The sequence below is a fragment of the Homalodisca vitripennis genome, chromosome 4, assembly GCF_021130785.1.
Source record: "Homalodisca vitripennis isolate AUS2020 chromosome 4, UT_GWSS_2.1, whole genome shotgun sequence".
NCBI lineage: Eukaryota > Metazoa > Arthropoda > Insecta > Hemiptera > Cicadellidae > Homalodisca > Homalodisca vitripennis.
In genome coordinates, this window is record NC_060210.1 from 124,935,964 (window position 1) to 124,963,318 (window position 27,355).

At 31.9% G+C, this 27,355-nt stretch overlaps 1 protein-coding gene across 1 annotated transcript; it reads left to right on the forward strand.

The window, feature by feature from the left end:
- Positions 1 to 52: 52 nt before the first annotated feature.
- LOC124360105 (oxygen-dependent coproporphyrinogen-III oxidase) lies at positions 53 to 25,916 on the forward strand. The gene is made up of 8 exons (XM_046813427.1): positions 53 to 277; positions 11,247 to 11,436; positions 13,563 to 13,759; positions 15,837 to 15,981; positions 17,492 to 17,654; positions 18,774 to 18,893; positions 23,827 to 23,996; positions 25,660 to 25,916. Exons 1-8 carry the CDS (start codon positions 204 to 206, stop codon positions 25,774 to 25,776), a joined length of 1,176 nt encoding a protein of 391 aa, XP_046669383.1. The 5' UTR covers positions 53 to 203; the 3' UTR covers positions 25,777 to 25,916.
- Positions 25,917 to 27,355: the final 1,439 nt, after the last annotated feature.

Below are 27,355 nucleotides of genomic sequence, written 5' to 3' on the forward strand. Positions count from 1 at the left end.
CTTCCTTTAACTTGTGTAACTAATCCTCTTACGGACCTTTGAAACTAAAAATTGACAGATCAATACTTACCAGCTACCTGTGCTTACAGCTGTTTTCTGAACATAACATAACAAGTTAAGACGACGTGGAGTGAAACTTTGTGATGTAATTTTGTAGCATTAATTTATCAATTGAATAATTAAATAATTATTCTCTTTTCGTTATGGTTCTTCAATCATGTATGAAAACTGTAAAAGCTTCGTGGCTGTTTGCATTAACACAAAGGAAGAAGTTGAGGTTAGTTTTCTTTTCATATTTCTTTTTCACTAGTTTACAGATATGCCTATCCCATTTAATTACATCAAAAACACAAGGGAAGTTTAGGCCTAATTTCATTAAACTTGTGTTAACTTCCTATTTTTTAAATATAGAGATTTAAAATTTGCATTGTTGATTGGTTTTGGAGGCTAGAACTCCTACGCTGTAGGCAGATTTTGATAATCTGACTAGGGTTGTTGGTAATCCTCTACAATTAGCCTACTGTATCAACTTCAGTTTTTTTAATATTGAAATATATTACAAACTTAACGTTTTTCATCACATTTGAGATGATTGCATGTATCGAGCGGTCAAAATAAACTAAAAATACTTAAATATATTGAATAAAACTAACATAGTAATACTGTATATCAGTCTACTATTACATGATACAAGTAGTTAGGTATGTACATATTATAGATAAAAGAAAGTTAGCTTTAATTTCGCTTACGTGATCTGAGTGTGAATTTAGATATTATCTTGAGGTTTTCTTTTTCTTTTTCCACTAAAAGTGCAGGGTAGCACCAAAGAGCTCAGATGACATTGGACGAAATGGCACGTGAAAGTACAGGTTAGAAATGAGCTGTAGTGTAGTAAACAGCCACCATGAAAGTTGAATCAGATAAGCAAATTATCGATTAGAATACCTAAACTACCGAATACAAAATCATTCTTATTATAGTTGTTTAAAATTAATTTGGTGTTAGCTGTTTTTAATGTACTATAACAATATTGTTTAAAACTAATTCAAACAATGTAAAATCATTTGTGTGGTACTATTTGAGTAATGGCCGCAACTACAATAGCGATGGACTTTAGTCATTTGTGCCACAAGCTGTTAGATACGCATCCTTTAAAATAGTAAGAAGTAAGTATTTCACTGCGTTTTGTATACACATATACAGTTTTAACTTATCATTAAATTCTTACTTTTTAGATAAAAAAAATTACTGAAATGTAACATAATATGAAATACCTATAATGTAATTCGGTTCGTTATTTTAGTTTGTTATTGTATGGTAGTTTAGATAATCAGATAAATGATTAATGATTCGATTATCATGGTGGTCCCTTATCATACTGCAGCCTAGAAATGACCTAGCCATTAGTACAGGCTATGTCCCTGCACTTCTGGCACAAAAAGAACATCCCTCATGGTAGTACCTAAATGCAAGGCCACATTCAGTAAGTGCTTGTAAAAATTAAATTTAACTTTTTGTATCTTTAATTCATACATACTTGTATCACATAATAACAAATAGTAGATAGGAACAGAGGATTACTTTGCTTCATTTGTTATTTTTAAACAGTTATAACCAGTTTATGATTATTTTGTCTTTCCAACACCTGTTTTCATTTCAGACGTTGTTTAAAACTTTCACTTTGTAATATATTTCAATATTAAAGAAATTGAAGTTGACACAGTAACTATAGAGAATTACAGACACAGTTCAGAGAGATAAGGTAGGGATAAAGTATGGATAAGATTCAAGATGTCTTTATTAGTCATTAAGCAACATTACAAGTTATAATAGGCTTTGTATAACTATTGGGCAGTAATGAGTAAAAATTAGAATTTGACATCCAATAAAGAATAATATATATATTAACAAGGCAATGTCATATGTTTAAGTCGCTCAAAGCTTGCAGACAAGATTCCCTTTTATTAAGATTTTTATAATTCTTATTGCCTTTTTATGCAAGAAAAACACTCTTTTTGAATGGAAATTATGTATAAAGTATACTTTATATACAAGCATAAAGTAATTCCATAGAGTAGTGGGAGTGGAAAAATACATATTAGAAGGTTATTACCATTTCTTCAGTGATACAGAGTTTCAATTTACGCAGCAGGAACGTTACTCTTGTTAATTTATTACAAAGACTCTTTATATAGATTTCCCAGCTTAATCTACTGACTAAGAGATTCCTAGTAGTTTTACAGGCTTAATTCATTTCAGGCATAATTGTCCATTGAAAAAATTATATTTTCTGTTTTGCTATTGTTTACAACAAGCCTGTTAGCCTGAAAACACTCAGTTGATATCTTCATTGCAATTTCTTGTTGTTTTATTAAACCATTAAGTTAAGTGTACTATGATGATTCAGAAGAGTAGTATCATCAGCAAACAAGACTGACGTACAGGGTAGGCTACATTGAAAGCAAAATCATTAATTGCAACGATAAATAAAAAAAGGACCTAAAACACAATTGTGGCACACCAATTTGAATATTCTTTATAAGAGACAAATTTGTTTTCTATTTTTTTTTTCTGAACAAATATTTGTTTTCTATTTTTCAAATAAGACACCAAGAAACTTAACTCACTATCGTTCACACCATAGCAATGAGTTTACATATAAATAACTCATGAGTAATGCTGTCAAAGGCTTTTTAGACAGATCAGTTAAAGTTGCTGATGGTGTTGTTCTATGTTCAAAATTATGTATGCTATCAACTAGTGTTTCTACAGTTTTTGTAGTATCAATCCTGGTAAAAACATAAACTCCTCTTTATATAAGAGACCATTAAGCATAAAAAAGGTTTGTTTAATAAGTATTGAAATATTCTGCTAAAAATAGGAATTAAAGATATGGAATAACTGGAAATATTTGTTTTATCACCCTTCTTATAGACAGAAACCAAGTTTACTATTTTTAAACACTGAGGAAATGAGCCTTCAATTATCATTCCATTAAACAGATAAAGTTGTGGTTCAGCTATGACTGATAATCTGTTTAGTAATCTTATTCAGAAAACCATAGTAATCTTCACTACCAGATAGATTTAATTCAGAAGTACACTTTAGGCCATCTTCAACAACTGTTATTTTCCAGTATAATCTATTTCTTGGAGTTAAACTATTTACATAATTTATTTCCTTGTTAAGAGCTACACTGAAATGAGCAGGTCTTTTGTTCATATCAAAAGTTAGCTAGCTACATTTTATAAAATATTCATTCAAAAGATTGGAATCATTATGAGAAAATGAGATTGTGATCCTGGGTTTTTTTCATCTTTAATAATGTTCCATGCGGCTTTACATTTATTTTTAGACATCTTAATGTAATTTTCATTTACTAATAGGTTTCCTTCCTTAATTAAGTTTTTATACTATTTTCTAGCCTCCTTACACACAAGTTTAACCAACAGTTTTATTTCTTTACCTTTATTATTTGTTTTTAATTGTCATAACAAACTAAAATAAAGTTTTTAAAAATCTTAAGTTTTAGTGTAAACCATTGAATATTTGGTGTTTTGGAATTTTTAAACATAACATCTTTTAAATAACAGGATTCTTCATATAAACTAGTCAATAAAATCCCTCATCAACTCTAAAAAAACTGAAGCCTAGTCCAAACTACTTTAAGAAGTAGTTTAATAAAACTATCAATGGTGATAGGTGTCACCATTCTAATTGTTTTATATACATTATTAGTTTTTACAGCACATTGTATGTTTGTCAAATTAGTGCCAACATGGTCAAACAGGTGAGGTTCTATTACTCCATATTTAAATTTTCCTATATATTTTAAACTAGTGATAATGTTCACTAAACATGCCTTTCATCTCGTTTTTTTTCGTGGTTCAAGTAATACATATTGTAAATGCGTAATAAATTAAGAAAGGACTCTTTTTAAAATAATTTTTAAAATTATATATGTTAAAAACTCCTGAAAAAACTATGGTTTCTTTGTATGTTTTTGATGAAAATGGTAAAAGTGTATATGGTACACAGAAGAAGTTGTTAACTCCAGAGTCAGTTGTACATTAGATAGTTAAAATTTTTTTAAATATTTTTTTAGTAAAATTTCTGAACCTTCAAACATAAGAGGAAGGCAATGGTTTTCCAAACTAATTATCTTAAATTTCCTCCCTACACTGGCATAAACACTGCTTCCTCCTGTTATAATGAGAGGTTTTCTGCAATAACCATTGGCTAAATTAAAACTTAGTGGAGGATATATAAGTAATTCTTCTTCAAGAAGCCAATGTTCATTAATTGTTGTTCTATCGATGGTTATTTCAAGTTCATTTATCCAAATATTTAACGTGTCTAGTTAGATAAGTGGACCCAAATTTTATATCGCTTAGTATAATTATCAATATTTAATAACCTACATCGAATAACAGAACTATCGATATTTATTAATCGATAACAGTGTACATTCATTTAATATATAATAATATAAACTTTAAAAAATGTAATGAACCTTATCAACCAAACAAGTAAGTTAAAACCGTATAAAGTAAAAAGAAAGTAAGTACTGAGTAGCAATGTACAACTGCTTTCAAAAAGTGGTTGAAATGGTTCTCTCTAGACAACTGTACTTACATATACCTGGGTGTTCAGTACCAGTCCAACATATTGAAGCCAGAAAAGACTTTATTATCTTTTAAAGCCATTTCATTGTTTTCTAAAATTAATTGGTAAAGGGTATAATTTTAGAAGAAAACCACTTGTAGAATAAATTTTATGTTTACAGTTTTAAATTGTGGTAACATTTTATGAGTTATTTATTAAAATTAATTACTCAACATCAGTTGATAAAATCAATGGCATTAATTCATTTGTTGTCAATATAAAACCAGGGCTGCTTATTATACTCAACCCAAGATTACCAAAATACACAACCCAAAATGGTACGTCCATTAGGAGAGCTAGTTTGTGCCAAGAAGTATGGTCTTAGTGGAGAATAACAAAAAATAAGATATATCTTATAAGATTTTAAGATCATACAAGTCAAGACGCCCTCACACTTTGAATTAAAATGAAAACTTCCCTCGAGATAGTGCGCATCAGGTAAAGAATAAAAATTCCAAAGAATTTGATCATGATTATGTATAGCTATATACAGGGTGTATATTATGTCTGGAAACACCCAAATATATCCTTTAATAATTTAAATATAAATTTGAAACCTCTTACAATCGTGATAGAGATTGGGCATCTACTTTTTGGAACAATGTTTTGTTATGTCACACCAACGGGGGGACGTCCTGCCGAGGGTATCGTGAATATTCTTAATGGAAGCCTACCTTGTGATACATAATTTTAAAGGTAATAGCTTACTGAATTGAATGCCACAAACCGCATCTCAAGGGAATTATTCTATCAGAAAATAGAGCATTTTTAGTATTGAAAATTTACTGATGTTCAACAATGTAATTTTTAACATGGTTCTTGCCACAAAATGTGTTACACTAATTTTTTAGCATTTTTTTAAATGTTCAATTAAATAAAACAAAAATTTCATTTTAAGCTGGTTCTATTAGCACAAATTTGCCAGTTTTTATTACAGTACAATTATGGAAATACTTATGTTATTGATTTCTTATTACAAATAAAAAATAATGTATGCTGTTAGAAAAGTCTTACAACAAACGTTTTACCTGCATTTGGTGTCAAAGCAATTGTTCGAACTGTGTTCCTTCTACGGTTTGACAATGAGCCAATCTTGTGTAAAATGATTCGACAGAGTTGCCTAACATTTCTTCAGTTATCAAAGCAATCTCCTCTATAATCCTGTTTCTTAGGTCTTCCAAATTATGAGGGCTTTCTTCTATAAACATTGGATTTTTAAATGACCCCATTGGAAATAATCGATTGGTGACAAATCCGGAGATCTTGGAGGCCATTCGATTTCTCCTCTTCGGCCAATCCATTTATGAGGAAACCTTAAATCCAAATACTCTCTTACCTGTCTCCCATAATGGGGTGGAGCACCATCCTGCTGAAAACCATACATTATCAAAGTAATCTCCTGATGCAATTTGAATAGCTGGGATTATTTCATTTTGGAGCATATTGTTAGGTAAAGTTCGGCATTTAAATTTCCATTGATGAAAAAGGGTCCAACAATTTTGTTACCTAAAATTCCACACCATACGTTCAGTTTTTGTGGTTGCTGTGAATGGGACTCAGTAATCCAATGTGGGTTTTCACTAGCCCAGTAACGGCAATTGTGCCTGTTAACATTGCCCATTTAGGAAAAAAGTTGCCTCATCAGGAAAATAGTATGTTGGTCAGAAAATCTCTATTGTCATCACATTTGCGCATCACAAGTTCACAAAACTCAACTCTTCTGTCGTAATCATCCTCACTTAACTGTTGGACTAAATGAACTTTAAATGGTTTTGTATTTATTAATTTTTCAAAATCTTACTCACAGACATAGGGTGCATGTCATGTTGCTGTGCAGCTTTTCTGAGCGATGTATGTGGGTCTTCAATAAATGTTTGCAAAACATGTAGTGCATGTTCTTCATCTGTTGCAGATTGTATCCTACCCGACTTTGGCCGATTACGTACACTCCTGTCATTTCAAAAACGCTCAATAGTTTTTGATATTGTTGAAACACTTATGGGATTCCTTTCTGGGAAAGTGTCATTAAAACAAATTACAAACTTCCCGATAAGATCTTTGACGATCGCCATATCCTCGCATCATGAACAGGAGTAATTCGTTTCTCTTTCAGACAATTCCATTAATAATGCCAAATAAAAAACTGAACTACTGTAATTAGATAACTTGTTGACAGCAATGCTTCAGAGACACTGATTAACTCGACAGGAATGATATGACCTTTGTCCATTTGTAATTCCCAAGCTTAGACCTGTCTAGTGAAAGCTCCATGCTCAACAAACTGAAACTGTAGACCAGATGATTAATAACACAATAATGTTTCTCATAGGCTAGTGACCTTTGTCTCTTTAAACCTTCCTGCTGACTGGAAAACACCAAGTACAGATTCATAAGTAATCAGAGAAAGTGACTCATAAGTTTTATTCATTGTAATAAAAAACTGGTAAATTTGTACTAATAAAACCAGCTTAAAAATGAATTGTTTATTTTATTTTAACTTGAACATTTAAAAAATGCTAAAAAATTAGTGTAACACATTTTGTGGCAAGAACCATGTTAAAATTACATTGTTGAACATCAGTAAATTTTCAATACTAAAAATGCTCTATTTTCTGATAGAATAATTCCTTTGAGATGCGGTTTGTGGCATTCAATTCAGTAAGCTATTACCTTTAAAATTATGTATCACAAGGTATAGGCTTCCATTAAGAATATTCACGATACCCTCGGCAGGACGTCCCCGTTGGGTGTGACATAACAAAACATTGTTCCAAAAAGTAGATGCCCAATCTCTATCACGATTGTAAGAGGTTTCAAATTTATATTTAAATTATTAAAGGATATATTTGGGTGTTTCCAGACATAATATACACCCTGTATATAGTAGGTAGTATATAATTATTTTCTTTTCACGATTAAAATATACTTTTGTAGTTATAGTGCTGACTTAAAAGTAGTCTAACATATCTCAGTAAAAAGGGTTTAAAATATTGACAGTATATACAATTACAATAAATTGCTAGTTTATACAATTCACTTGTTACCAATGATGTTTCTAATGTCATAATAGACCTAATGTTCTTGTTAAAATGTTCCATAAAGTTTTATGTTTGATATAATAAAATATGTTGGCACTACTAGCAACATATTTATGGTAACCTAATCTAAACCTACTTACATAGCCAGTAAATAGTAGATAGGGACAGAATGGCCTTGTGCTCGCCAACTTCGCTTCCTTTTGGGAGGCAGAAAACAAGAACCGATCATCATAATGATGTGTAATTTTTTCATTAAGTCAAATAAAGTCTGTTCTTTCTAATTTCTAATTTTTTAGGTCTCCGGTAATAAAAACTCTCAAATAGTGGCCTCCGGATAATACCTAAGCACTGGTTTTTTTTTATTTTATATTATAGAGTGCAGATTTTAAATCAAGCAGATCAAGAAAATTGATTGTTTACCTGGAAAATAATTGCTTTCTTATTAAGTGTTAAACTTTTATATGACAAGCATGTATTTTTGTTATGGTTGATCATTCAAAGTTTACACTATTCTGGCCTAACGAAATGTTTAAATATTAAGCCTTGTTCTGATTCAAATCCTAGAAATGTATTAAAATTTATCAATAAATAAGTAAGTTAAATATGAACTGTATGCGGCATAAATAATATAAAATTTAGAACACAATAATACCACAATGCTCAAGTTAAGGTTTGTATATAGCTGCAACTCAGTTGAACAGTTCTTATGCAGCAGATGTTAATTGTTTATGTCTGCGAATACAGCACATTGTGAAATACGTAAAATAACTATTTAACTGATATTTGGTAAAGTTTCAAGCTAAAACAATAAAACATAACCTTAATTTATAGTCTATTCCACTTGAAATTTTAGTTAAAACAGGTTAATTTTTTTAACTTTTTCTGGTGAGGTTGGATGGTGTCAATAAAACATATAGAATGCTATGGTGTTCATTAGAAATTTGTGATTGCTTTGTTTATAGCAATTTTAAAAATTGTCTCCTCAATAATGTTTACAAAAATGTTTTAAATTTCTGTTAGGCTTATAATTTTGGAATATTTTACTATAGCTTTTTTGATTTTTGTAAAACAGTATAGATTTTGGTACTTAATTTTTTTTCTTAATTTTGATTATTTCCTACAGTGCTTTAAAGTTTTTTTTTTCAGAATGTGGACTGTGGTTTTCATTTGCATGTCCTGTACTGTTTTGTGGTCTACCATGGGTGGAATTCAAGGACGCCAGGATCAGAAAAAGTGAATGAGGGCTTGTATCTTCTTTAAAATTGTACAATCGGATAACCAGAGCTTTTTAGAAACCCCAGTTACTGGGGTGCTTAATGTTGAGACTATAACTTTTAAACACTTATCGGATGCATTTCTATTTAGGAGCTATTGTAAAAGTAAATATACTATACATTTTAGTATACCTATTTACTAAGATTGTGGAGATATTTTTAGCTAGAAGAATGTTAAGGATAGTTCTGAAATCAGGAAAAGTCCAAATTAAAATAGTAACAGTAAATAAGAGATGTAGCTCCTCAAAAATGTTACTAAGTAGGTAATGAGTAGAATTTAATAAATACTTTTATGATTAATCAAATTTATTAAAAGATTTGTCAAAGTTTTGAATTACATTTTAAACATTTTGTATCTTAATTACATAATTTAAAAATACAATGAGATCGATTGATGTCTACCCCCATGAAATATGAGTTAAGAGAGGGCTCCTTTTCTAGATATATCACTAGCCCAGTTTCAACCCTTTACATGTGGAATTGATGGAAACTACTTGATCCTGGAAAACTGCCAGTGGTCACGTTGTTGAGTTAAAAGAAGGGCTCCCCTTAACTGTAATTCTGGATACATCACTAGCCCAGTTTCAACTCCTTACATGTGGGATGGATGGAAACTACTTGATCATGGATAACTGCCAGTGGTCACGTTGTTGAGTTAAAAGAAGGGCTCCCCTTAACCGTAATTCTGGATACATCACTGGCCCAGTTTCAACTCCTTACATGTGGGATGGATGGAAACTACTTGATCCTGGAAAACTGAAAGTGGTCACATTGTTGAGTTAAGAGATGTGCTCCCCCTTACCGTAATTCTGGACACATCACTGGCCCAGTTTCAACTCCTTACATGTTAGATGGATGGAAACTACTTGATCCTGGAAAACTGCCAGTGGTCACGTTGTTGAGTTAAGAGATAGGCTCCCCTTAACCGTAATTCTGGATACATCACTGGCCCAGTTTCGACTCCTTACATAAGGGATGGATGGAAACTACTTGATCCTGTAAAACTGCCAGTGGTCACATTGTTGAGTTAAGAGATGGGCTCCCCTTAACCGTAATTCTGGATACATCTTCTGGCCCAGTTTCAACTCCTTACATAAGGGATGGATGGAAACTACTTGATCCTGTAAAACTGCCAATGGCCATCTTGTTCAATCTATAAATATTCAATGACTATCCAAGTAGTAATTTCCTTAAACAACCAGGATGCAACACCCAAACTTAGCAAGTGCTCCGAGACAAACAAACTCCACGCAAAGTGATTTTGCATAACAAAAGGTGATGTTATTACTGTCAATACTGTATTTCCGAGATAGAGACATCATAAACTATTAGGCTATTCTGAACTTAGCTGCCTTTGTGTCAAGTAACCCACTCAGCATATAACAATTTTAAAGTAGTTCTGAAAATAACAATATCTTGCAATGACCCCACTTATATCAGATACTATTTATCTGTCTACCACTAACCATTTACTATACTTAAAAGTAGTTTAATTAAATTGTTTTCTGTTAAGGGTAGATGAAATTGTCTGTGAATACATTCTATAACTGTAGCAAAATGCAATGCTAAAGTAAATAGTACATTTATTTCACTGTTTTTAGTCCATTTGTTCATTAATGATCATGATTTTTCAATAAATCCAGAACACTGGCTATTGACATACCATGAATACAGGACACTTATTTGATTATTAGAAAATTGTAAGAGCAAAATTCTGATTGAAACCTTTTAGTACACTCCAGCTTAAGAAAATCTCTCTGAAATATTTTATTACTCGACTATTACTATCAATGCAATCCATTACTAAACAATTTCTAAAATCAATGTTTTTAGAATATTGGTGGATGTTAGATTCGGGTTTTGTTAGATACTCTGTGTAATACCACTATCCTTTCCATTTTCCTTTTCTCTAATATTTGGTAATTATCCTCATGTTTTATCCTCTAGCTGGAAATGTCAATCAACACTCATCCAGAGTTTTTAATAATTCATCTAAGTTATACACTATAAAATAATCAGATAGTAAGTTAGTGCTTATGGCTCTAATAACACACAGACTGAGTATAATATGTTTTCTTCCAGTACAGAGAAATTAAATTTCAGATTACTACCACAAGTTTTGTGTCAATTGTATGTGTTCGCTTAATATCAATAATGTTTAAGAACACTAACTTAATGAAGAATAATAGTTTTTCCAGCTTAAGGTAATTTTAGATTCATCATGAACCCTACGTGATCCATCTGATTTTAATACATGTTCCTTTTCTAGGTATGTCGGTGCAGCTTTAATAGGAACAGGTGTTCTGGTCTATGAATCTTCCAGACACAAAGCAGAGATGGCGAAAGCTAAGATCAACATATCTGATTTTATGGCAGCGCCCATAACAGACGTCGCTACACTTGAAAAGAATAAAAATGACATGAAGTCAAAAATGGAACTCATGATTATGAAAATTCAAGTAAGTCTACTGGTGTTTTAAAAATCAATTTATTCTCTCCTTAATAATGGAGGTTTAATTTTATTACTCAGTAAACCTTCATACTTTAATAAAAACACTCTTTTTATGCACATTAAAAAAAATTAACTAAACCATTGGATTAATTTGAATTAAAAGATTGATTATTTTACCTCCAGGGCTGACAACACAATAGAACTAACTCATCTCTGTATAATGCAAGTTATACTGTATGCAATGTAAGGACTATACCCAGTAGGTTGCCACAGTGGCGTAACTAAGAGGGAGGGATGAGGGAATTGGACCCCCACCCTCTAGAACCCTAAAATAAAATAAAATATCCATATAACATCAATCAAACTTGCCTGAAATGCAGCAGTTAAATGTAGATTCATTTCTCCCCCCCTCCAGAGCCGAGACCTAGATACACCACTGGGCAGCTCCAAGTATACTGGTACCATAATACTGAGTGAATATGTTTATTTTCCATGGCAGCGCCATTATTACAATACAGATATTTACTTACATGTAATAAAATCAAATGATAACTATCAATTTGTTATATAAAAGGCCCAGATAATTATAATAATTACAAAATATTTATAATTATTATATAATTACCTATATTATATAATTACCTAATTACCATATAATTACAAAATGTGCTCTATCAACATAAGCATCATGAAGAAATCAACACGAAGCCACGCACACAAAACAATGGAAAAAATTAAGTGTAAATATATGTTATATACACTAAAAGATTCTTCAATTTATTTTAAAGGTAAATATTTTTTATTACTTAAATGAAAATTAAGAATTTAAATAATTATGTAAATTACCAAATCATGTAATAAATTATCCATTGTAAGAACTTGATTTAATGTTTATCATTTTAAATTGTGAGATTAATTGTACCTACTATGTCTAGAGAGTTTGTTGCTTATTGTGCACCAATTACATGAAATAATTATAACTTTAATTTTATCCAAGGGTATTATTTAAAGGAAAAAGGCAATCCAGACACATGTAGCATAAAATTAGTCAGGTAACAAATCTATTTTCAAGACATTACCTTGTTTTGGTTTCATAGAATAGTAACGACAACACTGATACCTTTTGCAATGACTTCAGTTGAAGAAGGGAACTGTAAGTTTTAAATATAAGTTTGTTATAATCCACTGCACTTTGTGATAAAGCACGCTCTGCAAAGTACATCACTCCGTAACAAGTTTATTACTTTAGTTTACCAAACTGCTTTGTCTCCCATACCAGTTTGGGGAAAAACTTATAAAGTAGGTTGGGTAAAAATGTTTACCATTTTGGCATTTTCATCGAAGTTGGAGACATGTTATAGTCAGTGGTATATCATTTTTGGTAGCGTATAACACAATAACTTAATATTAGTGTTGTTGAGTTAGAATTATCTTAATTAACATGAAAAATGTATTTTTTACACTTGTTTGTTTAGTATCATAAAAATTTGTTTAAGTAATATTTGGAAAATTGTAAATGTTTTAGTTTCGTTCAATTAATGTTTTGTACCAGGTATAACGTCAAAGTAATGGAAAATATAATATAATGAAGTGTAAGTTAATTACCCATCACTGAAACACATAACAGTGTATACAACTCTGTACCTTTATGGAACAGAGATTGTGGTAATGGGCAAAAGCAGTTTGCAAACATAACGTATGGAGTTTGTAAGGAGTAGTATTTGAAAGAGAATAAGTAATTACTAGAAAGACAGTCAGTGGGAGAACTAGTAATAGAAGGGATTAAAATGGAATTGCTGAGGTAGTTTCTAGATATGTGTAGGATGGGGCAATATAGGTTACTAAACAATATAGTGTAGAGTAGAATAGAAACAAGGAGGCTAAGAGGAAGACTCAGAGATACTTAATGAAAGGGATGAAAGAAGAGGGTGCTGAAAGAGAAGATGGGAGGAGAGAAGGAGTTGGCAGGTCTCTTTATACCCAGTGTTACTGAAGGCTGTTGAAGATTATGATTGCGATGACGATGGTGAAATGCATGTTTGATCCTGTTGATGATCTATGGCTAAAACAGAACGATCTGTATTTAATTCAGTTGAGGTGAACCGATGATTCACACTAGTGCGATGACTGTAGGCAGACTTTTGTCGTGCGCTGGAGCAGCAGGAGGTAGGAGGGGCCAAGTTCATCGTGGATCGTTGGGAGCGAAAGGAAGGTGGTGGGGGTATCACTTGCGTTCTGCAGGATGGTGAGGTCCTGGAGAAGGCAGGTGTCAACATCTCGGTGGTGTCCGGTGTGCTACCAGCTGCCGCTGTCGCTCAGATGAGAGCCAGGTTTGTTATTTAGAGATTCAAATTTCACTGTTAATGTTGTATGCTCTCAAATAATGATCAAGTTATTCGCTGTATAACAAAAATCGGGAAAAGATTTTGAAAACTTTTACTGTATTTACCCCAAGACTAGAGTCTTTTTAAAAAAGGAGCATTCATAATAAAACATTTCTTAGGAAAGGTGAAGTACTCAAGGGTATAGTACACTAGGGTATGTGCATCATTTTTTACCGTGAAAAAATAATGATGTATCACATGTTAAGCCTTTGTCTTCCTGCAAGAAACTATTATGTAAAATTCTACTCACCGCTGCAGTGAGATTCCTTTGATAGTTTACTATTATCTTAGGGTTGTTTGGAAAGTAAGTTCTGTTTGGGTATAAAAATGTTGTTGTACATTAAGGATTTTCAAATTATAATATAACTCAAAGATGCTTTCAACATTTTTCCTACATAATGTCTTTATATAAAGGTGTTTTGTCATATAAAAAATGTGTTTTGTATTGCCTTTAATTTTTAGTCATGAATGAAGGTTGACCTCATTGTAATCTTCAAGCCAGCTTGACCAATTATTTTTCGTCTTAGAATAACATATTCATTTGCCTTAGATGAAAATCACAGGATGTAAATTCAAAATTTACAGAATATGTTGAAATAATGTAATCACCAATATACATTTCAATTTACCGGTAGGAATCATAAGAGTACAAATAAAATATTTGCAGAATATGTTGAAATAATGTAATCACTGGGATATGTTTCAATTCACCGGGAAGAATCACTAGGTAGAAAATCAGAAATATGTACACAATTAGTTCAATTAACTCTTTTTGAAACTTATTGTGTAGTATACAGTAACTATGCCATTCTCTGCTAAGTTTTCATAATTTTACAGCTTACTGCATTTATTGTATTGCCTTTCCATAAAATCAACTCCTTTTCAGTCCAAAAAATCAGCTATCACTGGTTTTTCTTAATGGGAAACTTTAGACGTTCCTGTTGGAGGAAATGTTGAATCCATCCAGGAACAACAAGATAGGATAGGGTACAGAGATTGTGGTTCATAAAAATTAACAGGGCAGCCTTCAATGATGCTAAGGTTTAGTCATGGTGATGTTCATCACTCATGTTTTTAGAATGCATGTTACTGTTCGAGATAAGACCCCTGTACTTATCCTTTAATTGGGGAAGGACGAAGAAGATAGCATCTTGGTTGGAGTTCATGTAGACTGTGTTCAAAGTAGAATTGAGAGATTGTGATTTATTTAAAGACCATGATAGACCCTAAACAGTGTAAGGATGGTTTTCATTCATTGTCAGGGTTTTACAAGACAGTACATTTGAAAGTTTAAGTGAAAAATGGCATGAAGCAATAACACAGTGTTGGTCAAGGTCCATTGGATTCATGAAATGGATGACCCTTGTAACATTTACATAATTATGTTCTCTGACAATATAACATACTAATCGGTGACCCTAAATATCAAGTGCTAGTATATTGTACATATAACTTGGATATGGAGAAGGATTGATTGAATACAAATATTGAGTTTAGTTCCATTTCTCCTTCCGCGGAGGGTGAAATGGAGTTAAACTCAAAATTTATTGCAGTGTATTGTAATTTCAGAATATTGAAATGTACCAGAAATGCTAGAAAACTATGTAAGGAAGTTAACTGCCGTACATATCAGTTCATTTTTACAAGAATTTGAGTGCCACCTCCAGTCTTCATTGTGTGAAAGAAACAAGCAACACACGAGTAACTAGGATACAAAGAAGGGGATTCATTAAGGGAATCGCACCATCTTCTGTAAACACATATCTAGCTATCAGACATTATGATTTAAAAAAAAACGACAAATTGAGAAGTTTTATTTTGAAAGTTTCTAATATTGCAACTATAATAGTTACAAAATTACTATTACAGTTGCACTTCTCTATCCCCTACTACAACAGATTGTTCCTCTTCAAGTCTTAAAAATGTTGTTTCTGAATGTCTAGTTTATTTTTAGGTATATTTTATAGAAAAACACTATTTTTAAACAGCATGGGTGATTGCAGTTTTTTAATACTTTTTATAGAGGCAAGAATTTCAAAGAAGGTCAGATGATGCCATTTTTTGCCGCTGGAGTTAGCTCTGTGATCCATCCACGTAACCCCATGGTTCCCACTATCCACTTCAATTATCGCTATTTTGAGGTCCAAGACTCAGAAACTACAACCCAGGTCAGTAAATTTCTAATTTTATAATTGTAATGTATAATTCTCATAGAGGTCTGAATCCAGTTATTAGGATGCATTTTTCCCAGAATTTGAATAATCCAATAAAAATTAAATTGGTTGCTTTACCATTTAAACGTTTTATATGTTTTTACTGTACTCATAATAGGTTAAAAAATGATTTTTATATAATTTTATCTTTCACTGTATATGTATGGCAGTCATTTTTATTCACGGGAATCCGGCGATCTTTGGCTTTGCAGACATTAGGGTTAAATTGATTATCTCTACATTGGATTGTGCTAGAGCTAAGCTTAAAAAGTAAATTTTAATATATTTATTAATAAAGAAGTAGAATATTATTTAATAATGCATTAATCTTCACCCTAGTGGCTCAAATAAGGTGTCACTGGAATTGTCTTTAAAAAAAACACACAAAAAAGATATATCTCTTGTTTCTTATAAATTTGTAATGCATTCACTGAGTTATTAAATTTGGTAATTTTTCACATATTGTGATGTAAGTTACATTGTGACTCATAAAGATGCATTGTATCTGTGCATTACGAATCACCAGTGACTCATTAAGGTGGTGAACTTAGGCATTTCTTAGTTTAGTATAGGCGTCTCTTAGTTTAGTGTAGGCCAGCCATAGACTACTCTAAGAGAAATGGGCTAAACTACCAGATTGTGTGCAAATGATAAGTTTAGCTCCATCTGACAGTCACAAAGTTTGTTTGGACGTCTTCATCACTGACTTTTTTTAGATCTCTTCAGACATACATGGACTCATATTCCAGATGTCAAGTCTGTGACAGTGTCAGATTTCAGACTTTGCACTAAGCGAAAGGTGAATTTGGAGCTAAACTCAACATTCTTCTCTCCACTTCAAATCTCAGTTAAATTGAAAAAAAAAACTGTTAAAAATATACATTCCGCAAAATAGAGTAGTTTTAGTGAAATTCAGTAGGGTTCTCAACTAAAAGTTCACTATAAACCACTGGTGACTGTGTTAAAAATGTAACCGTTTTTGAGGTATTTAAATTTGAACAGTTTCAACATCCACCAGTTTTAAACTAAATTTATTTTATTTTTTGCATATAATTAGGTCTTTATTAAGTAAATATTCATGCCAAAATGCAATGCTTTAAATTTATGCAACTATGAACTATGAATTTGTATGTAAAAATACACACAGATAGATAATAAATAAATAAACAATGAAGATCAATGACCATAGTGTCAATTATGTTTGCCTCAACCAAAGAGACAATACCACTAAAGCCTCTTCAGACAGTTCAGACACCTTGTATATATATATTATCCCGGCGGAGCAAGTACTTTTTGCGATTCAACGTTTATTGAAATTAAAAATATATATATATATATTCCTGCATTAAGACTTACATAAAAATACTACTGAAATATAGATTAAACTATAAATTAAACTTATCCATTTTTCATTTATTGTTCACCAAGTTTCTGAATTTACACTACTATCATGTTTATGGTTTAGTGGTGGTTTGGAGGAGGCACAGACCTTACGCCATACTATCTGAACGTAGAAGACGCCAAACATTTCCACAGAGAGCTGCAGAAGGCTTGTGACAAACACGACAAGAGCTATTATAGGAGGTTCAAGAAGTGGTGTGATGACTATTTCCACATCACTCACAGAGGTATGCTACTGGTTTTATATACAGTGTTAGTTCTTTGATAGAATATGTTATTTTGGATGTGTTATGTTATGTGTCTTCAACTGTAACACTTCGCTGTTACATAAGAACAAAGAGGTTTGAAAATGTATTTGTCAGTCAAAATGTTCCAGGTGTAAGACAAAGCTCTTATTAAAAATAGTTGACACTAATAGTGATTGTGAATCTTTTTTCATTTAACTCTGTCGACCCCAACCAAGGTTGTAGAAATTATCAAAAACCACCAAGCGCTGTTTGAAAAGGATCTACTAAATATCCTAGAAATAATTTGTCTTTTTTGTACACTTAGCAATTCCCCTGGAAAGTTCACTTCAGGCTGATTTATACCTGCTTGTAGAACCTATACTTAACTGGGTACACTGAAAACTGATCATTCATAATTTTCCAGTATTATGAAATAAAACAAAATGTAATACATGAAAAAAGGATTCATTTAACAAAAGTATTACATACAATAAATAACATACCTTTCCTTCAATATTTTTGCCTTGTTTCTATAAAAAATATATTAAAAATAAAATCAAGCTCTAAAATTGTACTTTCCAAAACCCATACCAATTTGGTAAACATACTGTATAATTGAGCACTGTATTTAGTTGTGTTTTGGCATTTTGTTGTAATATGATTTAATTTTTTAGACAGTACAATAACCATGGTTTAAATTTTTTGTTAGTCTAATTTAAATTCACTATTGATCAGAAACTGTTAAAACTTTCCACAATTTCTAACATAAATTAACCAGTAGATCAATCAATTAAGATTGTTGATGTTATTCTTCTTGTTGGGACAGGAAGTTCAGCACAAGAGACATCAGCAATTAATTAAAATTAAACCTTTTCAAAACTAGTAAATTATTCTAACAGGCAAAGTGAAGTTTTCAAACAATTTCTAACAACTTGTTCCTAAGTAAACACAGATTTCAGAAATAGAGTAAGATTTACAGAGTAACTCATTGTGTATTTTTCCTTGTAATTGATTAAAGTATATTAATATTTATTCAATTAAATGTGGCTGATTCTTAATCATTTATTGGTACATCCATCACAAATCAAATTCAATAAATGAAGAGTGTGTTTGTTGTAGGTGAGCGCAGAGGTGTCGGGGGAATATTCTTTGATGATTTAGATTCTCCTTCACAAGAGAAAGCTTTCCAGTTCGTTACTTCTTGTGCCCAGGCTGTCTTACCCTCGTATATCCCTTTAGGTAAGCCATCAGTTGTAATTTATACTGCTTAACTTATTGCCAAATCATATTGATTATTATATAATTAATATTATAATGGTTAATAAATAGATAATAGATTTTTTATTGACTTATGGCTTCATTATTTAATAATATTTATTTATGTATTTCATTTTAAAACACTATTTGTCATTATTTTACATTGCTTTTAATAAAAGAGGACCATTTTTGTTCACTTCTCCCCTCCTCATCAATTTTGAGAATTGGACAATTCTAATGGGAAGTAAATGTTAGTCAGGAACTGGGTATGCCTTGATTTTGGGAAAGAGAATTCAGCAGTATAATTGTCAATAACATGTTTTTTTTCCTCTCAAGTTTTCATAATTTATATATTAATTTAGATTGTAATAAAGGTTGTTAATGACTCTGCTCGAATTATTCCACAGTACGATTTTAGTTTGTTGCCTCATTAAATATATATTGTTCATTTATTTAATTTTGGAAATAATTTTGGACTAGTACACATTTTAAATTCAATATAAGAATCTTACATCACTTTTATTATAAATATTACTTGTATCATAATATGATATGAATAACATTTTTCGTAATCGCAGCCATACAAAGTTATAAACTAAAATGTTAAACAAGTCCAAAAGTGATGAGGCTTTCCAAGCATCATGCAATGATCAACTGCATGAAAGTGCAAACTTGGTTTTATACCACTTGGTTTTCTTGTACTTTTTTGTGTCTAGATTTGTTGGCTTAATAGTACATTTAATATATTTTCCCAGTTAATGGCTGCAGTCATTTACAGCAATATATATAAAAGGTTAAAAGCCTTTCAAGGCTCCTGAGAGGCTGAACTAATAGTAGGCATGGAGAGGGTCTCCAACAGCCTAATCCAACTTGATTTGTAAGATATTGTGGTTTTAATACTTTAAAGGATTGTGTTTCAAATGGAGCACACAAGATTCCACCGCCTTTCCATAAACGCCGCCTTTTATTTCACTATTAACAAACATAGATGTTGTCATAAAAATACTCATAAGTAATGGTCAACAATAGTTACCATTTTGAGCATACAACATACCTTATGTAAGCACATCATTTGCCTGATTGTACATACCATCATCATAAAAAGACATTTTGAACCTAACATACCATCCACCATAAGTGTGTTAAATGAGATAAAACATTATTTTTCTGGAATTACTAATCAAAATAGTACTATCACTTCGTCCAAATTTTAAAATTATTTACCATATTGGAAAATAGAAAGATTTAAAACACAATTTCATTATTTTATTTGAAAATGAATTCCTAAATAATACTAGTAATTAAAAATCGTTGAAATATTTTAATATAACAATGTTTGAATGAAAAAAGTAACTGTTATCAAGAAGTTTACACTCCATAAACAAAAAGAAACCTTTGAAATTATAATTTACCAATCTTTTTCCTTGCTCAAAAAAAGCTGTAAAGAACTATCTTAAGGCATATGAACAATGTTAACCATCTTCTATACCATACAATGAATATTTTTTACTCTCAGAGAGTTAAAGGATTCTAGTGGAGAGAGCATAATGTTGCGTACCATCCAGCTTTATGGATTTTAAATTCAATAATGAAGCCATTTCAACTTCGCACATTTATAACCAATTGGCTCATTTACTCTGTCCTACATTTGATTTTCACAATAATTAAGTGATTAGTGTGACCCGTTTGTGTTCCATCCACCATCTGGAGATAAAATAATGGGGGGAAAATCAAGATCGGCCCTTCCTGTGGTGTTGCAACATGTCATCTGAAACAAAGCAAGCAACATCTAGCGTGGTTGCTGCTTGGATGGGTGACCGCTGAGCAATCCTGTCCTTGCAAGCGGCTTGCCTGCTCAGCTGTTGGTGGTTTGGAAGTCACCTTTAAGCATTTGGTCCCCAGGTTAAGTGTTAGAGAGGGCTTTTTGGACCTAACTTCACCTGGTAAAATAAGACATCTTTACTTTACTTTTACTTTACAAAGAGAACAGGGGGAGGGGCTAAAGAACAGAAGACTTCAGACTAATGTTTTTGTTGTAGATCTTGAAAGAAGTGTCTAGATGTGTTTGATTATTGGCTGAGGATTGTTACAATTATTTGTTAATGTTTCCTAGTTAATTCTTTTGAATATTGGTAGACAAAGTGGCCTAACTTCACCAGAAATCATTTTATCTTGTGGTGTATTATCATTGGCTTCATTCCACTTCATGTAATGATTTTTAGACCAACAATGTTGATCAGTTTTGGACATTTCCACTAACCCTTTAAAATATTATTTTTATTTTATTTTTAACTGTATCATTTAGTGCTCTTTTTGTCTCGCCTATACATTCCCTGTTACAAGACCATGTTATACTGTAAAGACAGTTTTTTGAGTTCTGCATGTCTGTTTAACACTTTTGTTTTAAACATCTTGTATATTGTGTATTTTGTGACTACTCTTCTAAATTCCTCTGATAATCCCGTCAGATAAGGGGTTAACATAACATAAATCTCTTTATGACGGGCTTGGGTATACATTTTGTATAAGATTAGATTTAACTCCTTTAATTTCTTCTTTTAGCCTATCTTTGTGTAGGCATCCTTTGTTCTGTCAAACAAGGAGTGCGTGATTCCTTCTTGGACAGATTTCTTATGGTTCGATTAAAAATCTAGATATTGACATGTTTTTTGTTGTTTTTTTTTTTTTCGATAAGCTGCTGTCATACAGACATCCCAATCTCTTACTACAACTCATATTAGACATGGGTTAATTTCTTGGGGCATAACATCTACGGCCAAGCTGTACAAAATTGTTGTTCTCCAGAAAAAAAGCTGTTAGAACACCTGCTGGCCTAAGCCCCATAGATATCTGCAGAGAAGACTTCAAATCACTTAAGCTTTTAACAGTGTCATCACTTTACATACTTCCAGTTGTCGTTTACACCAAACAGAAATCGAAGTCGTTTACCTTCCAAGAAATGAAGACACATTTCTATTACACTAGGAGGGCAACTGAGTAAAGTCTACCTATTCACCACACTACACAATTTAGCAAAAACCTTTCCTTCATTGGGCACAAAACCATACATTGGCACAAAACCTCAAGAACAAGTGGGGAAACAAATTGAAAAATGAACTATTCGAGTGATCTATTTACTCAATTAAGGGAGTTTTTCGAGATTTTGTGAAAAAGGCACAAATAAATGTTAAAGCAAGATTACCACCTTTTGATGCAATTGTATTTCTTAATTAAATTTAAAATAACGAATATTGTCTATTGTGTGGGACTTTGGAAAGATGAGGAGTTTGTTTTGATCTAAAATTGTTGAAAAATGTTCCTTATGTTATAGTAGGTTTTAGCTACTTTGTGTTTAAAGTATCTTAATTTTATTTTATACATTGTTGAGTATACCAGTAAGTTTTCCTTTGTTGACTATTAAGATTTTGAATGTATCATCTTTCCCAGGGATCTATATAGCACTGAGTTTTTCCTTATTAAGATTGGATTTTGTGGAAGAAATTTTGTTTAGTAAGAGACTGGCCTCACAAAATATCGCATTTAGGTATAGCCGACTCAATTGCAATCACAAAGTCCAGATTTTTTATTGATTTATGGGCTACAGAAAAGTTCAACCCTTTAGATGATACAACAATCTCTGTTCCTATTAATACCCTGAATGAGAGATTGTGTTATATTGTTTGCATCCGTGTTTCTTATCACTTACAAAGTAATTTTTTGTTGGTTGTTGGTAAAGTTTTATAAGTTTTGAAATTGGGTTTCTTGTCCGATCCATTTATTTTTGATGCTCTGAAGGATATTGATGAATTCATTGCCAGTAAACTTAGTTAGTTCTTTTTTTTAACTTCAATGCTAGTTTGGAAGATGCCTTTTACCTGACAGTGATGAGAAATGCTTTCTTTAGTAAAGACTTACATGCAGAACAATTATTTAACTAACTTTCTTGCTGTAAAAAGTTACTTTGAGAGAGCTTTAGATATTAAATCTTCATCCCTATATTTGTGTAAACATTCAAATGGTTAGAGTGCTTAGTTAACTTGGATCACATGGTTTCAAGTTCATAGATTTGTTTATGGTTCTCGTTCCATACCAAGAATCAGTTCTGTATTCAAATTTTGTGATTGATGATGGATGATTTTAAAGGATAACAGGATTTCAGAATTTTGTTATATGTTACAAAAATAAAACACTATGATTCAGTGCGAATGTTGAGTTCAGATCCTTCTTACCTTCCGCTAAGTGCAGTGTATCAAACCTAACCCTATCACAGACTTGGCTCTTGGAATCTGAAATTCGTGTCCGTCTGAAGGTTTTACACATAACCGGAGCAGTGTACAGCGGAACAACCAAGTTTTATACACATAATATAGGTATGGTGGGAAGGATTGATTCAGTGCAAATGTTGATTTCTGTTCTTTTTCACGTATATGATTCACTTGCACTCAATAAGTTTTAGAGAGGAAGAAATGAGAGAATTCTTTATTCATTAGATTTTCTTATGTTTCCATTGCTAAATTCCAATTATTTTGCTTTTATTATTCTTAGTTGCTATTATACTGTTTGAATATTTATCATGATATGTTCAATCAATGGTTATGATATAAAAATGGTGTATCAATTGCAATAGAAAATAAAGAATAATAAAAAGATTTCAAAACTTTAATTTATTTCAAAGATCACAATGGTTGCACAAATACTATAGATGTATGTATACTTTCGTATAAAGCTTTTTTTATAATATTTTTAAAATTCTTAGCAAATAAGCCAAAAAGGGCCTGCTGATATGAGGATCAATCAGTACATGGCCAAATTGAGAAATAAGTAAATTATTAAAAGTCTTGTCAGTAGACCTTTAATTAATATATATTTGCAGATGATAATTAATTAGCATTATCAATGTTATTATTTTATGCAGTTCAGCAACACAAGAACGATGGGTATGGTTATGCAGAGCGGCAGTGGCAGCTGTTACGTCGGGGTCGTTACGTGGAGTTCAACCTGATCTATGATCGGGGCACCAAGTTCGGTCTGTACACACCAGGAGCCAGATACGAGAGTATACTGATGTCACTGCCACTCACTGCGGTAGGTGCAATCATATCATCTCCATATGTACTGTTATATTCTGTACACACCAGGAGCCAGATACGAGAGTATACTGATGTCACTACCACTCACTGCGGTAGGTGCAATCATACCATCTCCATGTACTGTTATATTCTGTACACACCAGGAGCCAGATACAAGAGTATACTGATGTCACTACCACTCACTGCGGTAGGTGCAATCATACCATCTCCATGTACTGTTATATTCTGTACACACCAGGAGCCAGATACGAGAGTATACTGATGTCACTGCCACTCACTGCGGTAGGTGCAATCATACCATCTCTATGTATTGTTACTAATATCAAACCAAAATGTATTGTTATGATGTATTTAATATCCAGTTTTTATCTTTTAATGGTTTGCATTCGTTTTTAGCACTTTACAAATACAGTTTTTGTTATTATTACAATTTTATCCTTATCATGTATATAAAATTATTAGCAACTTGATTTGATTCCATTTATAATTTTCACTTATAATGATACCTTCTCTTTACACTAAAGTGACTAATAGTACTAAAAAGGAAGCCTAAAGTTATCATTGAAAAATTTATTTTCAAGGTGTTCTTTCTTTGGGCTTTTACAATTTCTTTTGTTGATATTTATTTATTTACCTAATGATCAGAATTTACTCAAATATAATTGGTTGTAAATAAATTTTTATTATGTTGTGTATTCAATAGTACCAGAATTGTAATATATACAATAAGTGTTTTTTTTTTTTCATTTGAAAATCTAAAGAGACAAAAGAAAGTATTTTGTAATCAAATTTATTTTCAGAATCTATATCATTTTATCTAATTTTCCACATAGTTGCCAATTGTATTTAAACTTTTATTGTACTTTTAAAGTAAATTTAGAATACTCTCCTCATAAAAAGTTTCCACCTGGTCAGATAACCATACTTAATGGCTGGTTTTGTTTGTCTTCATTGCAGCGGTTGCTACTAATTTGAAGTTTGAGATGGCAATCAAGAAGATGAAAATCACATGGTGCAAGTTAGAACTGTACAGAGGGTAGTCCAAGAAACCTAGCTGAAAGAATCCAATAAAGTTTTGGTTTAAGGTGCAATGTGAGGGTTTGCATTGTCATAGTTAAGCAAAATTTCCTCTGTCTGCATCCCACATCTTTTGTTTTGAATCGATCTGCTTAGCTTTCTGAGGGATTTTACACAATTGCCTGTATTATTTACTTACACAATTGAGGAAATTCTTTTAAGGGAGTGGTTATTGTGAAATGTCTGTTCTCGTGGATTATCACTTCAAATAAAATCACCAAATTAAATCTGATCAAAGACGGGCGACCATGTGAGGTCTCATCACGGACATTATTACAGCTATTTTTTATGTCTGTTCCACTTATGCACTTTAAATTTTTTAAACTTAGACCGTACAAGTTAGCTACGGAGCTGCAACTTAACCCAGTTGTTCCCAACAAATGCCAGGACATGATGCACGTGCATGTTGCGGCGCTCGTGCAAACACAAATTGGCCCTTACTAACACTCCTTGTTATTAGATGTGTCCACAATCTCAAAGTAGTACTAAGTAGCTAAGTGCACCACTGCAGTGAACATATGAATGCAAAAATTAAAAAGTATACAATACGAGAAACTATATTCATTGCTTGTATCTCACAGAGGTGGGAGTACATGCACGTACCGGATCCCAGCAGCAAAGAAGGAAAATTAGTGGAAGTGCTCAAGAACCCCCGGGATTGGCTTGGGATTGGAGAGGCAGCCACAGCAGCAGCTTGATCACCTACAGGACTGATAGCTCTTGGTCTCACCTCAGGTTAATATTGGGAAATATTGAGTGCCTTGAAGAAAGAATGTATTTAGCTTTATCCAAAAGCTCAGTATTATTGGTTAAAATTGCGTATTTTTGGACAAACATGGTTGGTGTATGTACTTTAATCATTCAATGTCCCTATGCATACCTCTTGTCAACTACTAGATACCATCTAGACAAAATATCATTTAGACTGTCATTTTAAAGTCAATGTACTCAAGTTATTACTCTAAATTTTTTATTTTTATATTATGTCAATTTACTGCATGAATTCAAGTGTAAAATGAAGTATAACTATGTGAAAAATGGGGGTGGTATGTAATAAAGCTGTATGATAAAGAAAATGTTCAATAATTTGAGATCTATTATGCATTAAAAAGTAATTTTTAATTGATTAATTTAAAAAATTTAAATATGGAAACATTATTATTTATAGCATTAAAATGAACTATTTTTTATAAAAAATTATGTTGTTAATGTACTTTTTAAATAAAGATTTTATACTGTTTTTGGTATTTTCTTAGAAAAGTCCGCTCTAATATTTTATAATTTATATGTTAAGCGCCTGGTTTCAATTCTGTTTTTAATATGTTGTAATTGAGGACATGCTGAACGAAATGGATCAAAGCTACCATTGTATTGATGATGCAGTGTAATCTGATCTGAATCCTAACAAACTGAAACCAAACCCTGTTTGGATAACAAAACATGATTATTCGAATTAGTCAGAATAACAGTATAAATTACATTTTGAAACGAGTGAACAGGTCTATTGTATTATAATATTACCATACAGTACGTGTCATTTGGAACATAAGTTACTATAATAAATAAAATATATGTACACGTAATGTTTATAACTATTTTAATTACATACATTTTAAACAACAATTCACATTATTTTCCAACATCGTTAACATGCACTTATTTTATCTGAATACAAGCTTTTTAATACCTGTTGAATAGAATTCTGCTGCCTGTGCACGTAACCATTCGATGAAGTTTTAACCCAATCAATTGATGGGATTTCGTCATCTCGTTCATGATACCAACATCATGATGGTAAGAACTTTAGAGTTGATAATGTTCTCTATTTTGAGTTTATCAAGCAACAGTTTGTTACCTATCAGTTCCAAATGTTCAAAATCCAAGTTTTTCAGTCACAATTTCATACACAAGAGTTCTTGATATCAGCAGAAAATGCTGTGAAAGATTTGTGATTGTGAACCTTAGATTTTCTCTAGTGTCAGCTGTATAACAGATGGTTTACTTTCAGTAGCAGCCATTTGTCACTGTAGTTCTCAGAAAGGATTTTCCTCATAAAGTTTGTGTTATACATAAATAAAGTGGGCTATTGAGTTTGTGTTATGCACAACTAAAGTGGGCTATTGAGTTTATGTTATACACAAATAAAGTGAGCTATTGCAACCAGGTTCCCATCTCTTGTTGATGATTGTAGAGAAATCTTCACTGGTTATCTCCATCTTGATGTTAAATGTAGCATCTCCAGACTTGCTACCGTCAAGGTCAGTCCTAATCAACTGT

Bases quoted from the DNA above. Each gene is read 5' to 3' on its own strand.
- LOC124360105 (XM_046813427.1), top strand. From the start codon at position 204: ATGGTTCTTCAATCATGTATGAAAACTGTAAAAGCTTCGTGGCTGTTT. The intron at 18,894-23,826 runs GTAAGCCATCAG...TATTTTATGCAG, and splicing joins ACCCTCGTATATCCCTTTAG to TTCAGCAACACAAGAACGAT. The intron at 23,997-25,659 runs GTAGGTGCAATC...TGTATCTCACAG, and splicing joins TGTCACTGCCACTCACTGCG to AGGTGGGAGTACATGCACGT.